Raw genomic sequence first — 22,630 nt, forward strand, 5'->3', positions numbered from 1 at the left:
GACGAATTTGAAACGTTGGATCTTGAACCAGAGTATCAACGATATGCAAAGTGGAAGATTTGAAAGATGTTATTCAAAAGTTATTAAAAGTGGGTGATATTCATGTACAGTAGAATTTTGGAATTCTATGGAATTGTTTTAAGAAATGTATATTCTACAAAAGAAGACAAATAGGTAATTCTTGTCTATCTGTCATATAGAATAATCTAGACAATTCACAATTAGGTTTTCTCAGCTTTTATTTAAAGCGAAACAAAGAAAATGAAGTAATATACATGTGTCTATATAAATTTAAAAAAAATTAGTAAGTGGTTGATTCTAGTCTAGAAAACAATTGTCTATTATATATTATGGTGTGAGTTAAAAATATAAATGTCAAATTCAATTTTAGGAATCTAACAATGAGTATTTTGATATTTAAAAAGTGTAGTTCAGAATTTTAATTATTTAAACGTGTTATTTGTTACAATTTATTTTTATAAATAATTTGCACACAATCGAAATTGTGTATAATATAGAAATGGATGTATATAATTACATTATTATGATACTATATGTGTACATATGTGTGCATAATGTGATATAAATAAACAAATTATTATATTCATATTGGCATACATTACAATGTTGGTTTTGAACAAAATTTTGAGTCAATTCTTTGATAAATACGGAAGGAAAGTATTATTATAATTCTGTAACGACAGATTTTTATTTATTGTAAACAATTTTAAACTTGATATAATATATTTTTATTACATATAAGTACAAATTAAAGAATGTTTGACTTAACTATAACCATTATGTACAGTTGAATCTTTGCTATGTAAAAAAAACATACACTTGTTATATTGTACAATCATACTGTTATTTTCTTTAATATTTTATTTCTATAAATTAGTATATGAAAGTTATACAAAAGAAAATATCATTGCTAGAGACACAAGAATGAAACTGATGTGATATAAATGTTATTCTATTAATTTAACAACTTATGCTAAACATTTATTAGCACCAGTGATTAATAACTCAAATGCCATATTATGTTTTGTATATAATTTTACTTCTAAAATCTATTATTGTATAAAAAAAAAGAGGATGATAAAATTTGTATAATGAGACTATAATATTGTAATTGATAATAATCTTCTGGATTTGGAAATAATAGTATATAAATTGTTAATTTAATCTTTTTAATACATTTGTAAATCAAATCCAATACTTTCTAAAAGCAGTTACACTCAGCCACATTCACACTTTACTGAGAATTATGACATTTTTTAATAATTCATAAACATGAATATTATTGATAACTTAACAATGGTAAAATGTTAAATACGCTATAATTGTTTTGTGTATATATATTTTTTTTTATATAAAAAATATATATATATTTTGTGTACATTAAGTTTATATAAAACTACATGTGTGTAGATACATTCTGAAATGGATTGCATATAACTTGTATATTGAGAAGGAATTGAATTTATTAAAGATTTTATTGCATCCAGAAGTAAAGAAATAAAAATTATTTATGGAAATGTATTTTAATAATTTAATTAATACATATGAAGTACTTAAATATATTACCGATAACATTAATACACGTTTAAATGTCAATGTAATTTTTGTTATAAAAAAAACATTTTATGTAAATTTTGTATTCGGATGGATGTATTAAAACAATTATATGTTATTTCTAATAATTTCAATTTTACCGCGGGGCCCAGGGCAAGTGCCCCGTTTGCCCGGTGATAATGGCGGTACTGTTGATAGAAATCTGAAATCGTACGCGCAGTCGCGTCTTCAATACATGAAGGAATTATCCCTTAGGAAAGGATGCTGATCTTATTTTAGTTGTACAAAATAATTCATTGTCTATAAGTAAAATTCACTTGACGTTTATTTCTTAAATAATTGGAAAAATGCATCTGAATCTAACATAAGCTCTTTCAAGTGTAAATTGTGAAAAACGCAGTGTTCGTGTCTTGCGATTTTGGAATATTGATCGTGTAACAAAATTAAAGATTCGTGCTTCAAATACGTATTTAACTGTGAAAATTAAGTTTTGAAATGAAAGATGGAATACGATTAAAGAATACTTATTTGTTTACCAAAAACGTGACTGCTACACTTCACAGAAAATTACTTGTTAAATGAAAATGAAAATTATACTGTGTTTATCACTTAATCAGTAATAATTATTTTATTTTTTCACTAAATTAGGTGAATTGTTTTATAAGCTTCATTTTGTGATATAATACAGTGTTAGTTGAATGTTTAAAGTACCATCAACAGCAATGTTTATTTAAATTTTCTTTTATATAGTGTATTCTGTCATTTTTTGTTTTCCATAACTTGTTTGAAATGTGTAATTGTAAGTCTTGCAAAAAAATGACCAATGAGTCTGTTAGATATTGGTTTAGATCCTGATAAATATGATGTTGATATAGTACTCTATTTTTGTTTATATTATGAGGAACTAAAGTTTTTTAAGGTAAGCATACTTTTAAGCAATTTATCAAAAGAATTTGGTTGATATGATTTAATATGTACCATGTTGGTAATCAATGATCGTTACTATTATGTAGTAACAACTTAAAATTATATATACAGATTAGTTAATATCTATATTTATGTAGCTTGGATATGGTAACTATGAATTCTGAAAAATCGGCATGTCGCCGAAAACCGAATGAAAACAGTGATGTCGGAGGAACAACAGAACGACTGAGAAGCAGAGATACTCAAATAATTCAATATAACAATCAACACGATGAAGCAGTTGACAAATCTCCTAGTAGTCCAACATATCATATCACTGCCTCGTGTGTCGAAGATACACCAAATTTTCTTGTGTATCAGAAAGTAAATATATTAAAAATGTTCATTTTAATCATTTAGTATATTTGAGATAAATTTCTTTCTTATTGTATTTTGTATTTGTATGTTTTAGATGGAAAGTATCGTAGAAAAAATGTCAGATGAAGTTTCAGGTGTCCCAGTGAAAACAGTAAAGAATTTTATGACAAAAACACCTTCTGTTTTTACTGGTAATATATTCATCATTTATTTTATATGTCCATTTGTTTATATAAAAATTAAAGTAATCGATTGCTTATTATTTTAGGTACAGATTTAATATCTTGGATGATGAAAACCATGGTTATAGATGATCAAGGTATAATTGACATTTTAGAAACATGAATAAGAACTGTATGAAAAAATATATTAAACTAAAACTATGTATTTAATAATTTGATAGAAGCACTTCATGTAGCACATCTTATGGCATCCCATGGATACTTTTTCCCTATCGATGACCACTGCCTTACTGTAAAAAATGACAATACTTTCTACAGGTTTCAAACACCATATTTTTGGCCATCAAATTGCTGGGAACCAGAGAATACTGATTATGGTAGGAAAAGTGTTTTATCTTTTTTTTTTCAAATTGACCAAGAATTGTACAGATAAAAATATTTGTTTAAAATATTACAGCTGTTTATTTATGTAAACGTACAATGCAGAATAAAACTCGTTTAGAATTAGCGGATTACGAAGCCGAGAATTTGGCTAAGTTGCAAAAGATGTTTTCACGAAAGTGGGAATTTATCTTTATGCAAGCAGAAGCACAAAGTAAAGTTGACAAAAAAAGAGACAAATTAGAGCGAAAGGTATTAGATAGTCAAGAAAGAGCTTTTTGGGATGTATACAGACCAATGGTAATAACTTCAATTATGCAATGTTTATGTACTTAATAGCAATATAATAATATTTATCATTTTTCATATTGTTATAATGTATTTCAGCCGGGATGCGTTAATACAACAGAATTAGATATCAAGAAGGCGTGCCGCACATATAAACCGATTTCAAGATCAAATAAGCATTTACAACTCGGTATAAGTGGTAGTCAAATTTCTCCACATTCAGAATCATACGCAATGTCTTCAGTAGATGTCCTAAATAAAGAAATTGAAATGTTGAAGTCTAGATTAGATAGAACAAACATAAAAGTTTCAAAAGTTTCTGAAGCGTAAGTAAATATTAACAGCTATTCAGTACCAATGATATATCTTATTATTGATTAATTTAAATTATATACTATTAATTTCATTAACCTGTTAAGTTTATATAAGGATATATTTTAATTATTTTAGTTTAATAGCATATTTTGAGCAGTATGTAGAGTATGATCCCTTTTTCATACAACCTGAGCTCACAAATCCATGGATATCAGATAATTCAGAAATGTGGGAACAAGAAAGATTAGCGTATGTATATATTTATTTTTATTGTCCCGTATGTTTTTAATACGTTAAAAATAAAAAATGTGACTTTTGTAAAATAGAAAAGAAGTATCTACAAGAAGAGTAAAAAGATGGGCTTTTAGTTTGCAAGAACTGTTACAAGATCCTGTTGGTAGAGAACAGTTTATACGGTTCCTGGATAAAGAATTTAGTGGTGAAAATTTAAAGTGAGTTACCAGTCTCTATCTCTTGAAATAAGTATAAATGCAAATTGAAAGTATAAAACTTTTTTTAACTTAGATTTTGGGAAGCTGTTCAGGAATTGAAGGCTTTACCACAAAAAGAAGTTCAGACTAAAGTGAACGAAATCTGGAATGAGTATTTGGGTCCAGATGCTAGTTGTCCGATTAACGTCGATTCTCAGTCTTACGAAATAACAAAGAAGAATTTACAGAAAGCTGATCGATGGTGTTTTGACATTGCAGCGGTATAGATTTCAAAAAAATATTTTGTTAAAAACAAAACAATTGATTACTCAACAAATGAAGTAACGAGAATATTTGGTATTATTAAATTTTAGGCACACGTTTATCATCTGATGAAAAGCGATAGTTACTCCAGGTATCTTCGTTCGGAAATGTACAAAGACTTTCTCAATGGCTCGAAGAAAAAGGTCAATATGTCATTGATGAATTTATATTTTAGTATATTAAAACAATGCTAATTAACGTAATAATGTATGATATTATTGTTATTATAACTGAGATTTTGTTATTCTTTATGCTTGTTATTTGCTTGGTGTTATCATGCAATTATCTCGGTGCTCTATATCTCATCGCTCCATATTCCAACACATTACATCCTAGTGCTATATATTTTTATGTTCATTACTTTAATTTTCAACAAATTTTGTTTCATAAAATTTTTGTAGTATTTTGTTAACAGATTTTTTATTGGTATATATTTTTTTCTTCCAGGCATTCTTCAACCTTTTGTTAATTCGACTTTTAACTGCAGCCTTACTTCCAACATTGTATGTATCATTTTGCTTTTTTTTTAATATGATCTTAACAAATTTACGAACTTTTTATTTTTTGTCCTTGTTTGATTGATTCTTTACATTTAGCAGATACATTTTTTATGTTATAATTTAATATTTATTTAATGATTCAAACTTAAATATCAATAACTATTATCGTTACCATTTTCATCATCTTTAACAACATTATCATTAACGCCATCATTTTATATTTAAAGTCAAAAGTTATAATATAATGTAATACTAACAAATTTTTAGAAATAACATTTATGGATGCTAGGAAATTACATGTACTTATTAATCAATTTGTTTTTTTAATTTATTTTTTTTTACTTCAATTATTTCAGACGTCGGTAAAAGGTATTCGTTCAATTGTGTCGTTCAGCGGACGCAGGGACACGACGGCTACATCGTAATCGCTGCTCCATAAATTTTCTTGGTTGTGGAAATTTCTCAAAACTTCGTGTTAGGTTCTTATTCGCAAAAGAGTTTGAAGAGGATCATTATTCATTAAAGTACTGTTAGATGTATCCATTCTTCATTGAAGTAAGTACTAAAATACTGTTTAGCACAATCAGGTTTCTTGATATATGTACCTATATTGTTTATTTTTGTCCATGTGTACAAATTTAGTATATTAAGATCATTTTTCAAAAATTGAGATAAGTTTTGTAAATAATTTATCGCGTAATATATTTCATTATTATGGGAAGTTCATATGTTATAATAAATTTTATTTTAAATATATATACATATTTAGAATAATATAGGTATAATATTATATATAGTGCTTAATTTTGCTTACATTATTAAAATATATTTTCTCAAAATGTAGTCTAACCGAAATAAATAGTACAATTGTAGGGTAATAATTCTACATGTAAGTTTTAAAAAATACTCAAGAACTTCAATGTTTTTAATATTTTTAAAACAGATGATATTTCAATAAGTTGATATTCATGTTTATTAGGTAGGTTACAAAATCTATTTCAACAAATTGCACTGAATAATATTTAAATTTAATTTGAAAGAAAAAGGAAGAAAAGAAATATTCAATTACCTTTATAACAGTTATAAATTTAGGTGCATGATATATAGTTAATGATATATAGAGATTACTAACAAATCAAATTTTAAAGGGGCATATTCTATTACATTCTTCCATATCTTTAAAATAATGTTCTCCAATGCATTGATTGAAATCAAACATTAACATAACTCCTACTTCCTCAGCAAAATATAACTTTGTATGCCTTAGAAGATGCTTATAATTCTACGACATTTCTTTAAGATTTAATAAAAAAAAAAAGACGAAACAATAGGATACTGTACACCTATTTTCATATCAATTATATTTTTCATGGGTAGAAAAATACGACGGTAGATAAGGTGTATTATATGGGAAATACTGAATATTTGTAGTCTTGTAATATTTACTATTGTAAGTTAGTTATACAGCACAATAATAAAGTGTAAATAGAATGTCGCATGAACAACAAATACTATACTTCTATTCAATGATAATAGAATTTATTAGCGTGTATTTACAGAAACTATAATATTATTATACATGTATTATTTATCATGTACATGTTTTATTTAATGTACTAAAAACTGATCATACATTTAATTTGACTTTTTACTTCATCAATTTACCAAACATTCAATACCATAGTTTTGAAGTCTCCAATACACGTGCACCCATAAAAAAATGATTCTTTACATATTATGCACTCCTTAATACATAGCATTTGGAATTAAAGTAGCAGAAATATATATTTACTATAAAAGATTTGTACCAAAAACATTTTTCACTGTTATACTATAATTTTAGTCTAAGTTTTCAAACATTAAAAGTAATTGAAAGAAATAAAAGTACAACTACAGTACTTAATTGAAATTTAAAGTTTCAACATTTAATCTAATTCGTGTTATGTTATAGAATATTCTAAATACTGTTTTAAAGGAATATGTAGGACTAAGTGTGAGATTCTTAAATAAAACTATTAAAAGTATTTTTACATATAGTATACATACCAAATGATTATAAAAAAATATAATTCTCATCAGTTTGAATACAAAATGCATTTACTAACATTTAGTTATAAGAATTGCCTGGTAATTTTAAATAAAAATATTGAATGCAAACATTTCTATTATGCTTTTTAATAAAGTATGTGTGATCAAAATTACTATATAGTACTAATATTTTTTAACTACAATTACATTAATTTTAATTCACATTAATTGTAATTGAGCAGGTAAAATAATCTCCAAGTACATCAGTCAGTTCATAAATAAATCTTAAGCATAAAGAATTTATATCGTACAAACACAGTAGAATTACATTCTTACAAATATAAGAATGAATTTGTAATTGAATATATGCACAAAAATTCAGATTGTTGTTTTTCCCTACAACATCATACTATAATTTATATCTAACATAAATAAAAATAATTGAGTATTTGGTATAGTAATTAAGATTTTACATGTACATATAGTAATTCATTTCCATAATAATTTTTCAAAATAATTAGTAATCTATGCATTATTGTATTACAAGAAATTGGAAATATTTGTATTATCATTGCATTGCATTGTTTATCTATTAAATGTTTAATTAATTTTGCAATACTTTTTAAAATGATAAAATTATTATATTTTACATTTATTAATAGATTCACAACTCATATGTGAAGCAGCAGTAGTTACTAACACATTATAGATTATATCAATTTGTTTAGTGTTATTCAACAGAGAAATTTGAAGAAATTGTACATATCTATGAACTATAAAGCAATTGTTTTATTTATCAAAAGTGGCTGGTTTGTTCATTTAAGGCTAATGAAATGTATAAAAATATATGTTTATTCAAACATATTCATGTATATGTTATCACTAGAAAAATTTTAATAACAATAAAAATATTGCACAATAGAAATTCTGAATCTTTATAAATACATTCTTGGAATGGATATAAAATTTGATAACACATACATACACTGTACAATAATGATAAAAAAATTAATATATCAAGTTTAAGCACCAAGAAACTATTGAAAATTGACAGTAGTATACAAAATAATACTTTGGTACAATTGTGAATTTTTGAATGGCTCTCTGTAAAGAGCAAACTGATGCTTATTTTTTTATCCTAAAGTAGTATTAATATTTTCATTATTTTCAACAACTAAATTATTTAATGTTACTGTTTATGATTGTTGTTAAACAATTTTTTAACAACAATCATTATGATATTTAAAATAACTTTTATATCTACTACTTTGATTATAAAATAAATATTTATAAATATGATCAAAACATATTTACGTTTTAAAAGGTTTGACAATATGATGATTACATGTTACAACATTTTTCATATTGTCATGTCCCTTAATTATGATTAATATCGTTTATTATACTTAGTTCTATGTTTAAGATTTCAAAAATCTTATAACTTATGTACTATTTTATTAATACTATTATCTCCATTCTTTTAATCTTATTTTTTGATTTTTGTTATTTCATTTTATTACATACATTTCATGTCATGTACTAACTAAGCAATATTGTTACTGTGCAACTGTATTGGAATATATAATAATAATCCAATTATTTTATATACTAATTACATTCCTATTTCTTTTTTAACAGAACTGTTTTGAGCTGATTAATTAATTAGAGTAATTACACTATGAGGCACTAAGTGTGTTAAAGGCACACACATCAGATTGTATATTTGAATCGGCTATAAGATTGTAATCGATATTCAGTAGAGTAATAATACTAATGATACATTGTTACATACCTTCAAATAATTGACTAATTCATAACGTTTGGTGACAAAAATGAAATGGCCTATAGAAAACAATTTCTATATAATTATTTAAATGGCAGTTACGATGCTGAATGTTGAAAAACCTATAATACTTTACAATTTCGCATAATTTTATCATAAAAAGGCTAACAATTATGAACTGTTATACAATCTGTAAATTTTTTTTATGATTCCTCTTTATAAGAGGCACTACTGCCCACAATGCAGTACCCAAAATAAGTATAATGCCAAATGCTAAAAAGATTGGTTTGTATGATCCTACAGTCTCAAACACAACACCACAAATAGGTGGACCAATCAACTGCAAAACTCCATTAATAAATAATGATATTCCATAAGATGAACTAAGTTTTTCTGTACCAAGCATATCAGCTAGGATAACTGTTGTGATGCCAATATACATTCCAGAAGATAATCCAAACAGTGCACAGAAAAATGACAGCATCGTGTAACTTGTTGCCATTGGTAACAGTGCCAGGGCTATTCCACTAGTTCCGAGTCCACCGACAAAATAATAGTACTTTGGCACAAAATCAATGTCTGACAGAGAAGCACCACTGATCCTTCCAACTAAATCAAGAGCAGAAACAACTGACAAAAGTAAAGCAGAGGAGTTTTTATCAAAACCTTGTGAAATAGCATATGATGGTAGCAGGATCATAAAATTAGTATTACTAATAGCTGAAGTGGAATTAGAAATAAGAATCACTAAATAAATTGGATCTTTAAGTACACTCCAGTCGAAAAAATGTCGTCTACTTTTTGTTTCTACCTTGGTCGATGACGTTTTTGCACTTGATAACTCTCCTAAATCTTTCTTTGAACATTCAGAAATTTTTTCTTCTTTGTGCTTATTTTGCAAATGGTCATTCAAATCTAATTTTTCAGTCTTTAATTTATTACATGTTACATTGATTTCAGAAGTATTGCTTTCTTTGTTCAATACATTAGCATCTTGATCGTTTGGAGTGTCTTCTACATTAGAATCTTTGTCCTTCTCATGTAAAATATCTTTCATCTTCTCACTTCTTTTATTTTCACTTGTATCTTCATATTTATCCTTAGAACAGTGTTCTACTTTAGAATTGTCAATTGTCCTTTCATCTTTACAACAGTGTTCTTCATTCAATTTAGTCTCATTGTCTAATGTTTCATTTTCTGTAATGAATAATGACATTGTGAGTTGGTTTAGAGATTTTGGTATTAGATTACTTTGTATGTTTTTAACTTGTTACCTGTCGGTTTTTTTTTATCAAGAACTGGTTCATCTATGGTTAATGCCTCATTGTCAATTCCTTTTTCAATTGGTGCAGGAATCATATGTTCTTCAACAGGATGGTACAGTAAACCACAGACTAATGTATTTAATGTTAGTGCACCCATGATTAGCACAGCACCTCTGAAAAGATAAATGATATGTTTCTTAGATTTTAAGATGTTTTATTTTATTCTAATTACAGTTATTCATTATATATTTAAGGTATTATCAGGAGATAATACAAAAAATCATATTATAGTTAGTTAGAAAACATTATTTATTTCTAATGTAAATATGTTACCTGTAACCAAAACAGTCGAGTAGATATTGTAAGAATGGTGGTAGTACAATAGTTCCAATCGCACTACCAGAAATGCACAGACCATTAGCGAAGCCTCTGAGTTTTTCAAAGTATGAAGTTACGATATACACTGTTGGTGGAAATGTTAAACCGGCCCCAATTCCAACCATTAAGCCGTAGCTATATAAAGTAAATTTCAACTTTCTATTAATTAACATTCGATTTTTGTTTTATACAGAGTCCAGCCGAATTTGTGGTACACTCATGATTTTGATATTTAATTTCATACATATTTAATTTTGTTTGAAAATTGATTTTCAAGCATAATTCATTTAGTAATTTGTTTGGGGCCGTCATAGTGTTATGTAATTAAGCAACGAAAACAATTTCAGTTATTAATAAAAGCGAATTGTAATTCTTTAAAACTATCTTAATTCTAGTCATTTGTGAAAGTTGTATAAGCATTGTATACAAATATTCTGTTCGTGAAAGTGTCGTTCAGCGAGCGTTAGTAAAGTCAACAAGTGCTTGGCAGATCTTCAAAACTAATTTTCTAGAAAAGATGCCTCGTACGAGGGATGTTTAATTTTAAATAAAGGTCACTGTTATGGTTTTACCGCGAATTCGGTCGCATCCTGTATGTATTTTTTAACTATGTTCTACCGCATATTTAGCGTACTATTATGAATATTAGCATATATATTAGCATTCTGTTATGCATCTTAAGCCGAATTCAAGGATGTAATATATAATTATCATCTGTTTGACCAACAATTTATCGTAAACCGATGATCATTGGTAACAAACACCTAGTTGTGTTTACTTGGTTAAGATCATGAAACAAGATACGGCGAGCCGTCTGGGGAGTCGGCGACGCTCTAAACTTGCATAAATATTGTTCCGTTTTATTGGCTATTGAAATGATACTAATCGAACTTGACATTTTTCGTCGATCTTACAGTTCATACAAGATTCAAATTTTTGCAAATAATTGGTACTTATACCTCTACAATTAATAGAGTTAATCGAGGCGGCCAATTAGATGACTCGCACTGTATTACATTATGTTTCCAAGATATTCTCGGAATATGACGTCAGGTATTAAAGCAAAAAAATATTCATGTTCTAAAATAAATAACCTACCTAACGTATAAATATGTAACCGAATTGGCGAAATAACTCGACATCATCCCACAGGCCGCAAATGTACCACCGATAATGGTAACTACTTTATAAGAGTACCTGGTGGATAAGATACTCGATAATGGACCTAAAAGAAAGAAGAATACTTTTGAACAAAATTAATGCGAAACAAGTGAGGAACTGTGTGTGACAATATATTTATTGTATTACATAAAAAACAGACAAAATTATTGGTCATCAATATTTAATGTTCTCAGAATGTATTCGTATCTAATCTAACAGGTACTAACAGGAAAATTACAAGTGAACAACAGGAATGATTATTTTTTTCTAGAAATACGTGTTAAAACACGTCGCAGTTACACCTGTTATACGATGCAAAATGTATTCACCGCGTGATTTGCGATTCTATTTAAATTCATAAGCATTTCTTTCATTTCGTTTGCAGATTACAAATCGCGTACTTTTTCGACGATAACTCACGAGCTATATTGCAGCTAGTTACAAAGAAAAAAGGGCGGGTTGTAATAAATCATTTACCTAACGAGTTGTATAAGAAGTAACATAAAGCCGGCATCCACGAGGCGGCGGTGGACGAGGCCTTAAACACGTGGAGGAACTCCACGAAAAGGACGCCGAATGATTTGACGGTTCCCGGAATAAGGAAATTGACTACGAGCGCCGAAGAAAGGACAACCCATCCCCACCCTCCGTCCGGCGGTACCATTTTCGTTTTCACGCTTTTCATCGTCATTGTTGCAGAGAGGCGATTCACGACTTCTGAATTATCCTGAAAACATATTAGAATTAGAAACGGTATGATAACGTTGCAAGAAATTAATTTATAGAATAATTTGTACAGGTTAATTACTTCGAGAATTTTTAAATTCCAGATTAAGGATATTTTTATATTTAGTTTTCTACACGTGTGGAGACGTTATCGCAAGTGACTACGTAAAATTTTTAACATACTCTATGACTCATCTAAAATTTTTAACATACTTAATGACTCATTTAAAATTTTTATCATACATGTTACATCATTTTAGGTCATGTTGAAGAGTACAGCAATATGCCATTCATAAGCTTGAAGTTTAATGAAACGACCGATGTAGAAATATTTCAACTACATTATTGCATATTAGATGAACGATTTCAAAACAAGATCCGAAGATATGAAAATGCATCGTAGCGCTCGATACAAAGTTGAGTGATTCGAAAATGTCTAATGGAACGTTTCGTTAATATTCTTAATAGAAAATGGCAGTTAGCCAGTAGTAAATAATGCACGTTGTTGCATGTCAAACGATTACAAAACCTGAAAAGTCCAACACAATTACATGACATAAAAGTATTGCGCAATGATATGTATAGCATATCAATTTAAAGTTTGAAACTTCGCGAAGATGATTGTATAATCGCTTTATCAATGTTTCTAACACAAAGTGTCTGAGCATCGGTTGTAGCGGCGACTGTGTCTGACTACATACGCCCATTATCACTGTAGCGATCGACGCGGTGAATTATTGAAGTAATCAGTTTTTTCTTCGAAACGAGAAGCATTTCGTACGAACTTCGACAACAAATTAATTGCTTCCAAGACGTTTAATAGAAGAACGGACGAATTTCGGGATCGACGGAAAAACAAAATTTCTACACTCTGGTATTTGGACCAAGGTTACAGGATAAAGTGAACGTGTATAGCTGTTTCACTCGAGGAAAACAAAACATGTTTTATTATTTATTGCTTTCGTCATATGATAGCGAGATTTTCATTTAGAATTTCTCTTTATGAGATGTTTAAATTTAAATAAAATTAGGGAAATGTAGGGATATTGATGGTGACTGTTGTCTAGCCATATTAGATTTTAGAGATATTGGAGATGTAAGGATTTGTAGATACAGATTTAGAGAGAACTTAGGGTATAGGAAATTGGAGATATAAGAATATAGGGACACAAAGATTTAATTGTGATGTAGGGACACATATACATATTCAACAAGAGATAATTATATTCTACAAGAGATTGTGTTAAGTCAATATACATGTGTTATATCAACATACATAATAATATACATAATGTATATCCTTGGAAATACATATACATATATTCATATATGCATAATAATATGTATAATAATATACATAATAGTATACAATTATGTTACAATTATGTACATTGATATAACACATGTATACTGATATAACATTGTTATTATATATATTGATATAACACAGTCTCCTATAGAATATAATTATTGAATTAGTCTGTATTTTTATGTATTCTGAACTGGTCGTTTGAGCACAATTTCGATTACGTAACTCGATTCATCTTTCAAATCATAGAAGGAATATCTCAATAAATCACCCAAAGAATTCCATGTAACGCAATCATTGTAATCACTTATTGTTTTGCATGATAACAAGTTTTTATACGCATTTGTCCCTACATGAATTATTCATGTAAAGAGTGGCTAAGGAAAATCATGAATCTTTCCTTAAGAAAAAAAATTAGAATTTAATTCACGTAATTGCTTATAGCTAAAATGTAGCATAATTACTTGCTATTTTTTTGCACCAAACTCGTGAGAAGTATGAAATATTCATGATATAAAAGCAGAAGAATAATTACTTTATTACAAATTTTCCTGGTTGTCGAACGACTGTTAGTCAACGTAACTATCCTAAAATACTAAACAAGTTTTAAATCGATTCTCGTTAATGAAAAATCCCGTTTGTTATTGGACTTTGATTAACGGTCCAAATTATTCATGATTTCGTCCGTACCTTCCTGTGCTGGAATCCGTCGTAATTCCGTCGATATCGATGTAAACAGTATTAAATCAGCCATCGGACTGTTGCAATTTATTACGAGGCAATTTTCGAAACGATTTTCCTTAATCAACGTACATATTTTTTAATCCTTATCGACGGTAGTTAAATGCCTGAAAATGTGCAAATTACACTGCGGTACATGTTATACGCTTTTCGCTTTGTACACTATCGTCATAACTTCGGATAAAGTTATCACAATGCTAAGCATAGTTATGTTAAATATGCACAATCGCCTTACTAACTAAAGTGTTTCTCTCTTTAAATATTTTTTGTACAAAAACATTCAATTCAAAGTTGTTTTATAAATGTTGTCTCTACAAAATCAAATTACAACAAAGTAAGGTAAATTAAACTTGATAGGAAGGTTTACTTCAAATTGATATTAATTATTCTATCAATTTCTATGGATTCTTAGATCAGCATAAACTTCATTTGAAGTAGTGGATCAGTATAGAGTTTTGAGATCATTATGGGTTTTCCTTTGAATTCATAAATCAGTATAAAGCTTTTTTGAAATCTTATATTTGAGAACATTCCTAGGGATCCCTAGATCACTGTAGACGTCCTCACAAATCCCTAGATTACTGTAAACCTTTCTTGAAGGCTCTAAATCTTTGTAAACATCTCTAGGGATACCTAGATCACTGTAGATTTCTTCATAAATCCCTAGATGACTGTAAACCTTCCCTGAAGTCCCTAAATCTTTGTAAATATCTCTAGGGATACCTAGATCACTGTAGACTTCACCACAAATTCCTAGATGACTGTAAACCTTCTCTGAAGCCCCTAAATCTTTGTAAACATCTCTAGGGATACCTAGATCACTGTAGACTTCCTCATAAATCCCTAGATGACTGTAAACCTTCCCTGAAGTCCCTAAATCTTTGTAAATATCTCTAGGGATCTCTAGATCACTGTAGTCTTTCTCTTAATTCCCTAGATGACTGTAAACCTTCCCCGAAGTCTCTACATCTTTGTGAACATCCCTAGGGACCTGTAGATCAGTGTGTAAACATCCCTAGGGACCTGTAGATCAGTGTGTAAACATCCCTAGGGACCTCTAGATCAGTGTAAACTTCGTCAAAAATCCCTAGATCACTATGAATCCCTATATGCAGTAACTTCAACTAGCACTACAGTAACTTCAGTGACTATAATATTCATCGTGCGTAAGAGTGATCCCATATATCGCCAGCGTGGTCACGGTATTTAATTTAGTAAATAAATACATAATAAATCGTTTCGCAAATCGATGCACGATGCCTGAATAATTAATGACAGCTAAAGTGATAGTGTTCGTGATCTTCTAGCGTTACTCTAGAAAGATCTGTACGTGATATAGCATGCTGGATCTGTCTTACGTAGCTGTCCGGAATAAATGCAATTTTCATTAGAACACGCGTTCAATGAAACCGTAAGGTAAACGTGCTCCGTTTACAATCGATGATTAATCAGGAGTAAACAACGTTGTAATGATTTCTGTGTTTACGTGCGACGAACGCTGAACAATCCAATAAAAATAGATGAACTTTGTTGGATGGAAATAAATGCGAACCGAGTCTGACACGATAAGGATTTATAGGTGTCGTTCACGGATGATGGTAATGAGACTCTATCGAATTTATTCAAGCACTGTTGAAAATAACAGTGACACGTTTAGCGGTCGAGTAAACACCTATGGAAATTCTAAGGTTCGCGATGACCCTTGAAACGTTGCCTTTCTAATTACATTTTCTATGATTGATCTAGATCTGTTGCGCTGATCTAGTCGATCGTAAGCGTCTTATGGTGTCTTTACAATTACGAACCGATATGCAAAATTCTTGTAAAAGATTTTCTGTTTTAAACATACAGAGGTTTTCAGAATTTAAACTCGAAGCTTCACAGTTTTCAAGGCGGGAGATTTAACAGATACGTGGAAGATGTGTCGTAGCTGGCGTAGCTTTTTCATCATTCCTAAATATGACCCACTTTCGTGCGCGCTAGAGCGGAACCTCCCTTAAGCCCCCGCCACTCTGCATTACACTTCAGGTACAATTATAATAATCAAAATTATTTGTAGCATTAGTAACATGATTTGTACATTGAGATCAATTATAACTTGCATAAGAATCCTCATGCACTTTTCTCATTCACATTGCAGCAATTGACTGACGCAACTGCCAAAGAAATCATAGCAGTTAAACAGGAATATGGAAACCTTTCCCTTTGTCGACTCGCCCCTTGCACTATGTTTTTCTCCAAGTACAAGAACCCGTCTGAGTCTGTTCCATCGTGCTACGTTTTCACAATTACTCTTACATTTATCATTTTTTATTTTGCTGCTATTACTGCTGGCATCGCGTACAATATTGACTCTGTAATACTATATATATTTGTTCAAATTCTTTTGTTACTATTAATTCTAGTATCACAGTATTCTATAATACCATATACAGGGTGTCTCATAACTGGTGTATGTCCTTGAAACGTAGCCGACTTAATTTTGAATAAGATTTCCCTTTGTAAAAGTGCGATTTGAAGCTTCGTTTTTGAATTATTAAGGAAAAACGCGGACCAATCAGAGCGCGAGGAATACGCGCGCTCAGCCGCTAGGCTCGAAGCTGTCTCGCGTCTGCGCGCGCATCGCGCTCTGATTGGTCCGTGTTTTTCCTTAATAATTCAAAAACGGAGCTTCAAATCACATTTTTGCAAAGGGAAATTTTATTCAGAATCACGTCAGCTACGTCCTATTTCAGGGACATTAATCGTGAGACATCTTGTATACTTGTTCGAATTATTTTGTTACTATTAATACTAGTACTATGTACAGTATTGACTCTGTTATAATATACTTGTTCGAATTCTTTTGTTACTATTAATGCTAGTATCATGTACAGTATTATTGTCCTGTGTAATATATACTTGTTCAAGTTTTTTGTTGCTATTAGCGCCATCAGTGTTTATTATAAAATGAGATCATGTAAGACTCCACATAAAAAACAAATTCCTAGAATTATTTTCGCTGTAAAAAATTATAATGTAAATTGAAGCGTTAATGTAACGATGATCCATCGATTAAGCAGGTTTTCCAATCGATTTTTCCAAGCCTGAATGACGAGCAAGATCGTACAGGAATAAATTGATACCGAGCTGAAATACGAGATGACCAAGAAATCAAACAACGTTTGAGATTCCCGACGATGTTCAAATAACCGGTCAACCTTTCCACACGTTGTGGAACAGTTTTCAGTGGCAACACGAGACATCAATTACCACGAAGCAATTGACACTTTGCTAAACGTACTTGAACGCGCTAAAATTGCGCATGAATCGAGCAAGCATGAAGAACCACTAATAGGCATGTCACGAATGTTTGCGAATCGACGACTTTGCTGAAAAATCGTTAAGAAGGAGATTTAGAACTCGTAAATTCTGCGATTGAAAAGTATTCGTAGATCGAAGGCTAATTCGATTCTGAATGGTTGCGAAACGTTTTTATAATGATCAAAAATAACGTTAGAGGAAAGACCAGCAATGCCTCGAGCGATACGATGCTTTTTAAATTACCCACCTTAAGTACCGCCGAGACAGAGCTAAGAATGTAAAGAACTTCTTAAATATCCTGATCTCCGCAACCTCTTATGGCTCTTTGCGAGGAAACAAGTCCTGCAGGTTACACTGTGTACCTGTATCGATATTTCTCAATACGGATATCTATAAATAGTGTCTTCTCTGCAGTCATTTTAGCAACAAAAAAATACGACCTTAACTGACGGATCTTCGCGAAATGTTCAAATTCGAAAAACCTGAAAATGCATTCTTACAGTAGTGTGCAATCTGTACACATCCTGATAATGTCGAATGTGTTCAAATGTAAACAGTCAACAATTCGTGAGATACGTGAAATTTTTGCGTGGAATGTCTCCTTATCAAACTTCAAGTATCTCACGAATTTCTTTATATTTTCTTTTAAGAAGGATCTACGAGTTTTATGAATAAACTTTTTTTCATAAGTTGCAGACGTTTATGGATAAACCATCTTTTCTCTTTCTTTCAAATAATGCTTGCGAGCATTGATATGCACGCATGCTGGCATGAACTTTCAAGGAACTCGGCATTAATGACTATGATTTGTTGCCGTCTGAAAAACCTTCGCAGGATCGTAAGTAATTCCGAAGATAGTCACCGATTAAATTACTTTTATAAACAACGGATTCAACGATTTTGTGCTAAAAATAATTTTTCCACGAAGCTTATGCACTCGTGGGACAAGAGTATTGACAATTGCTTTATCAATTATACTTTCATCGATGTTTATTTATAGACAAATTAGAAAGCAAAATCGTATACGCTATTTTTCGTTTCCAAATTTCGCGCTACTTTCAATTATGTATCTAATTTCTTCGATTTATAATAATATGGAGTTTATTAGCGATTTTATTAATTATATATTCTAATTTCGTCGATTTATAAGATGTTTTGTGGATAAATTAGAAGACAAAATCATATATGCTATTTTTCGTTTTCAAAATTTCGCGGTACTCCAATCGATATTAGATAGTTAAATTCGTCTATTAACGGGGCGCGAAATTTCAAATATTCAAAATATATACACTCTATATACACTTATTTCTTTCATACATTTTATACTGTTTTCATGACTATTAATTAATAGTTCATTGAAATATAAATATTATATATATTTATCAACATTTACAAGTATTTTATATACTTCTTTTTCGTCAATTTTTACGTTCTTTCAAATTCTACAGCTCTAAATGGAGACATTTTAATTATTAAAATTGATAAAATGAAAACCACAAATTGTTATAATATTTTGATTAAAATATACTAACCCAACTTAATAAAAAATATACTATAATCGATATTAAATAATTTTACTTTACGAAAAATCTTTTGTAAAATATTTAAATACCAATCACGACAACTCGTTTGCAGAGTACACAATTAAATTTGTTCACATTAGATAACGATCAATTCTATATAATAATTTATACTAGTAATTTCATGAATATCGCCTTTACGTAATAATGCTTACAGTAGTATTTAGATTGAAACTTCGTCTATGAAATGTACAAAGAATATTTTCTCAACTTTCCATAATTACCGGCGCAAACAATGCCGATCTATTAATTTAAAAACAATCTAAAATATCTGAAAGTATCGATTATCGATTATACCGAACAATTTTTTTCCGATAAGATCAACGTGCATGAATCAATTAATAGCGTGACTAATTCCATTCGTGCCGCACGGATCGTTCGTTTCTTTTTAATTGACTTCTCCTTAGCCAATATCAGTTTCATACGCAATTGCACGCAACGAGATCTACATTAAATACCGGTATAGCTTCAGATTTAAATAACGATCATTGTTACGATATTCTCTCGTTTCTAACAAGTTTATCTCGGTACGTTCACGTGCGCACCTGTAAATCAGCATCTTTTTATTATTATAACGTCCGTGTAAAATCGTGTACAAGACTTCAAAATTTGTCTAAAATTGCAACTTAGAAAAATCCGATCACGCGATATCGCGTGATGGTTACATAGAAAAATCCGGCCACGCGATATCGCGTGGTGGTAACTTAGAAAAATCCGGTCACGCGATATCGCGTGTCGAGTCGGGCGCTCGAGCGCGCCCGGCACAAAGAGGTCGACCTAGCAGTTTACGCGAAACAATATTAAATAGTAAAAAATGAAACGTAGAATAGAAAATAGCGGGACGCGAAAATTGACATTGTAGTGTTAAAACACACCTCGTGTCGATTACCGGTATAAGTTGCTAATTTTTCGTTCGCTAAACGAAAGCGAATTGGCGCGAAAGCATCGATTCCGGGTAAAATTTTTGACGGTGGAATAACGAGCGTCGACTGACCTGTAACCCGTGCGAAAAGTTCACTCGTCCGTGACACTAGCTTCTGATTTTAGGCAGAGAAGGGCAGCCGGCCGGAGGAATCTTCATCGAACGTTCACTATCATCGTGAGTCTTGAACTAGACTGTGCACCAGGCACCGAAGAACTCGTTCCTTTCCCTCTTCCTTTTCTTTCAGTCCAGCTCAAGCTGGAGGCGGAGGGACACCCGAAGGTTGCCCTCGGCTTTAAACGAAACGAAAATGGTTAGCATATCACGGCATCATAAATCGAAGCATCTTCGCGCCAACACGGTTCGAACCACTAGATCGTTGCATGTCCTCCGCCAGTTGAGTTACGATCGGCAAAACTCGACGTGTTTCCGATACGCTGTATCAAGAATACGATCGATGTTAAACAAACGATTTGTTTAAACAGGATAGATAAACTAGCGCTGTTCGAGTTTCTACGCGTACACCGCGGATGCGTTTATGTAACGCAACAGGAAAGTGGTGACGAAACGTTGCTTTATTTGTTCTCGAGAAAAATACGGAACCAACATCGTCGATTCGAAGAGAACGCGATAGCAGCATGGTTATAATTTAATAACCGTAGTGACGCGCGATCGTTAGGCACGTCGAATTATTCGTACGATCGGGAACGAGTGAGAAAAATTTGCCAATACTCGACAGATTTTCACGGGAGTCGACCGTGTTTTCATTACATCACAATTTTACTTACTACTGCGACGTCACGTTGACTCCGTGCGCCAAGTTCCCAGCGAAATTTCAGCTGATTCCTTCCAACATCTTACCGGGTCTCTAGATCGCTCGGAGTTTCGATGAAATTTCGATTCCGTACATGGTACGGAGATAGACGAGTTCACTTTGATCGTTTGGCGTTAGATGCACTTGATTGTATGGTCGGTAAATCATGCGAAACGCATGGGTAAAAGCTACGGGGTGGGAGATTCCTCCTTCCAGGACCTGTACACCACCGGTTCTCACCTTTATTCGTACCAACACATAACCAAACTTGACCACCATATATTATTCTCGGCGAGTGAGCAATATAACGTGGCGATATAACGCGTGACTACGTGTAGAATGTATGACAATATCGTTGCGATATACGCGTATAGAGATCTAGCTATAACGCGCGGAGATCCAACGTGTATCGATATATCGCGTGGACCGCATGGAGATTTAAACCGTGGAAATATAACGCGAGATGGAACGCGTAGCGATATATCGCGTGGAAATAGAAAGCGTAGAGATCTAACGCGTGGAAATAGAAAGCGTCGAGATCTAACGCGTCGGGATCTAACTCATGAAAGTAGAACGCGTAGAGATCTCTTGCGGCGATATATTGCGAGGCAATATAACGCGTAGAGATCTAACTCGTGAAAATATGACGCGTGAAAATAGAATGCGTGTAATTCTACTTGGGTGGCGATATATCATGTGGCAATGTAACGAGCGGCAATATAACGCGAGGAAATTTAACGCGTGCAAATTTAACTTATAGAAATAGAATGCGTGGAGTTCTACTTGCGTAGCAATATATCACACGGCAATATAACGCGTGGCAATATATCGCGCGGCAATATAACGCGAGGAGATTTAACGCGTGCAGATTTAACTTGTAGAAATAGAATGCGTGCAGTTTTACTTGCGTGGCGATATATCATGTGGCAATATAACGCGCGGCAATATAACGGCAATATAACGCGTGGAAAGTTAACACATACGATTGAAAGTGTGGTAATATAACATGAAGCTATATACAAAGTAACAAGTATAGTACGTGACGATATAACACACGGCTATACGCGTAACGACATGTACATGATAAAATTATCAAAAACAAAATGGAGATAAACACTGTTCGTTTAAATAAAATAATAAAATATTACATATTATTCCATCGGGACCGGCATGATACCGGCGAGAATCTTCTCTCCGTCCGAACAGTCGTGGTTTGGTTTCGGTGAATCTTCTTTTTATCAAGGTACGTTCTTTCTTGTTGCCTTTTTGCCGCCTCGTCACGTTGCTTTCGCTTTTTTTCTTTTCTCCGACTTCTCTTCTTTTCCTTCTCCTTAATCATT

At 31.2% G+C, this 22,630-nt stretch overlaps 2 protein-coding genes across 9 annotated transcripts; one reads left to right on the forward strand and one right to left on the reverse strand.

Moving 5' to 3' along the window:
• The first annotated feature begins 8 nt into the window (after positions 1 to 8).
• Positions 9 to 18,669, forward strand: RSG7 (regulator of G-protein signaling 7). 7 transcript variants are annotated; one of them, XM_076540940.1, is made up of 16 exons: positions 9 to 174; positions 2,640 to 2,865; positions 2,954 to 3,050; positions 3,128 to 3,178; positions 3,263 to 3,418; positions 3,499 to 3,722; positions 3,810 to 4,036; positions 4,161 to 4,274; positions 4,352 to 4,477; positions 4,551 to 4,737; positions 4,831 to 4,923; positions 5,228 to 5,283; positions 5,637 to 12,004; positions 12,281 to 12,648; positions 12,726 to 12,786; positions 12,882 to 18,669. In XM_076540940.1, exons 1-13 carry the CDS (start codon positions 146 to 148, stop codon positions 5,644 to 5,646), a joined length of 1,596 nt encoding a protein of 531 aa, XP_076397055.1. In that variant the 5' UTR covers positions 9 to 145; the 3' UTR covers positions 5,647 to 12,004; positions 12,281 to 12,648; positions 12,726 to 12,786; positions 12,882 to 18,669. The 7 variants fall into 7 exon arrangements, with proteins under 7 accessions (XP_076397055.1, XP_076397051.1, XP_076397050.1 ...); XM_076540936.1 differs by lacking the exon at positions 5,228 to 5,283 and having other exon boundaries at positions 12,882 to 16,699; positions 16,812 to 18,669; XM_076540935.1 differs by lacking the exon at positions 5,228 to 5,283.
• On the reverse strand, positions 6,798 to 12,586 carry LOC100882967 (monocarboxylate transporter 12). Of its 2 annotated transcripts, XM_012292624.2 has the most exons (5): positions 12,373 to 12,586; positions 11,833 to 11,959; positions 10,690 to 10,869; positions 10,366 to 10,529; positions 6,798 to 10,288 (listed from the first exon to the last, which is right to left on the reverse strand). In XM_012292624.2, the coding sequence occupies exons 1-5, from the start codon at positions 12,584 to 12,586 to the stop codon at positions 9,273 to 9,275; spliced, it is 1,701 nt and encodes a 566-aa protein (XP_012148014.2). In that variant the 3' UTR covers positions 6,798 to 9,272. The 2 variants fall into 2 exon arrangements, with proteins under 2 accessions (XP_012148014.2, XP_012148018.2); XM_012292628.2 differs by lacking the exon at positions 10,690 to 10,869.
• Positions 18,670 to 22,630: the final 3,961 nt, after the last annotated feature.

The sequence above is a fragment of the Megachile rotundata genome, chromosome 16 (genome assembly GCF_050947335.1).
Source record: "Megachile rotundata isolate GNS110a chromosome 16, iyMegRotu1, whole genome shotgun sequence".
In the NCBI taxonomy this organism is placed as follows: domain Eukaryota; kingdom Metazoa; phylum Arthropoda; class Insecta; order Hymenoptera; family Megachilidae; genus Megachile; species Megachile rotundata.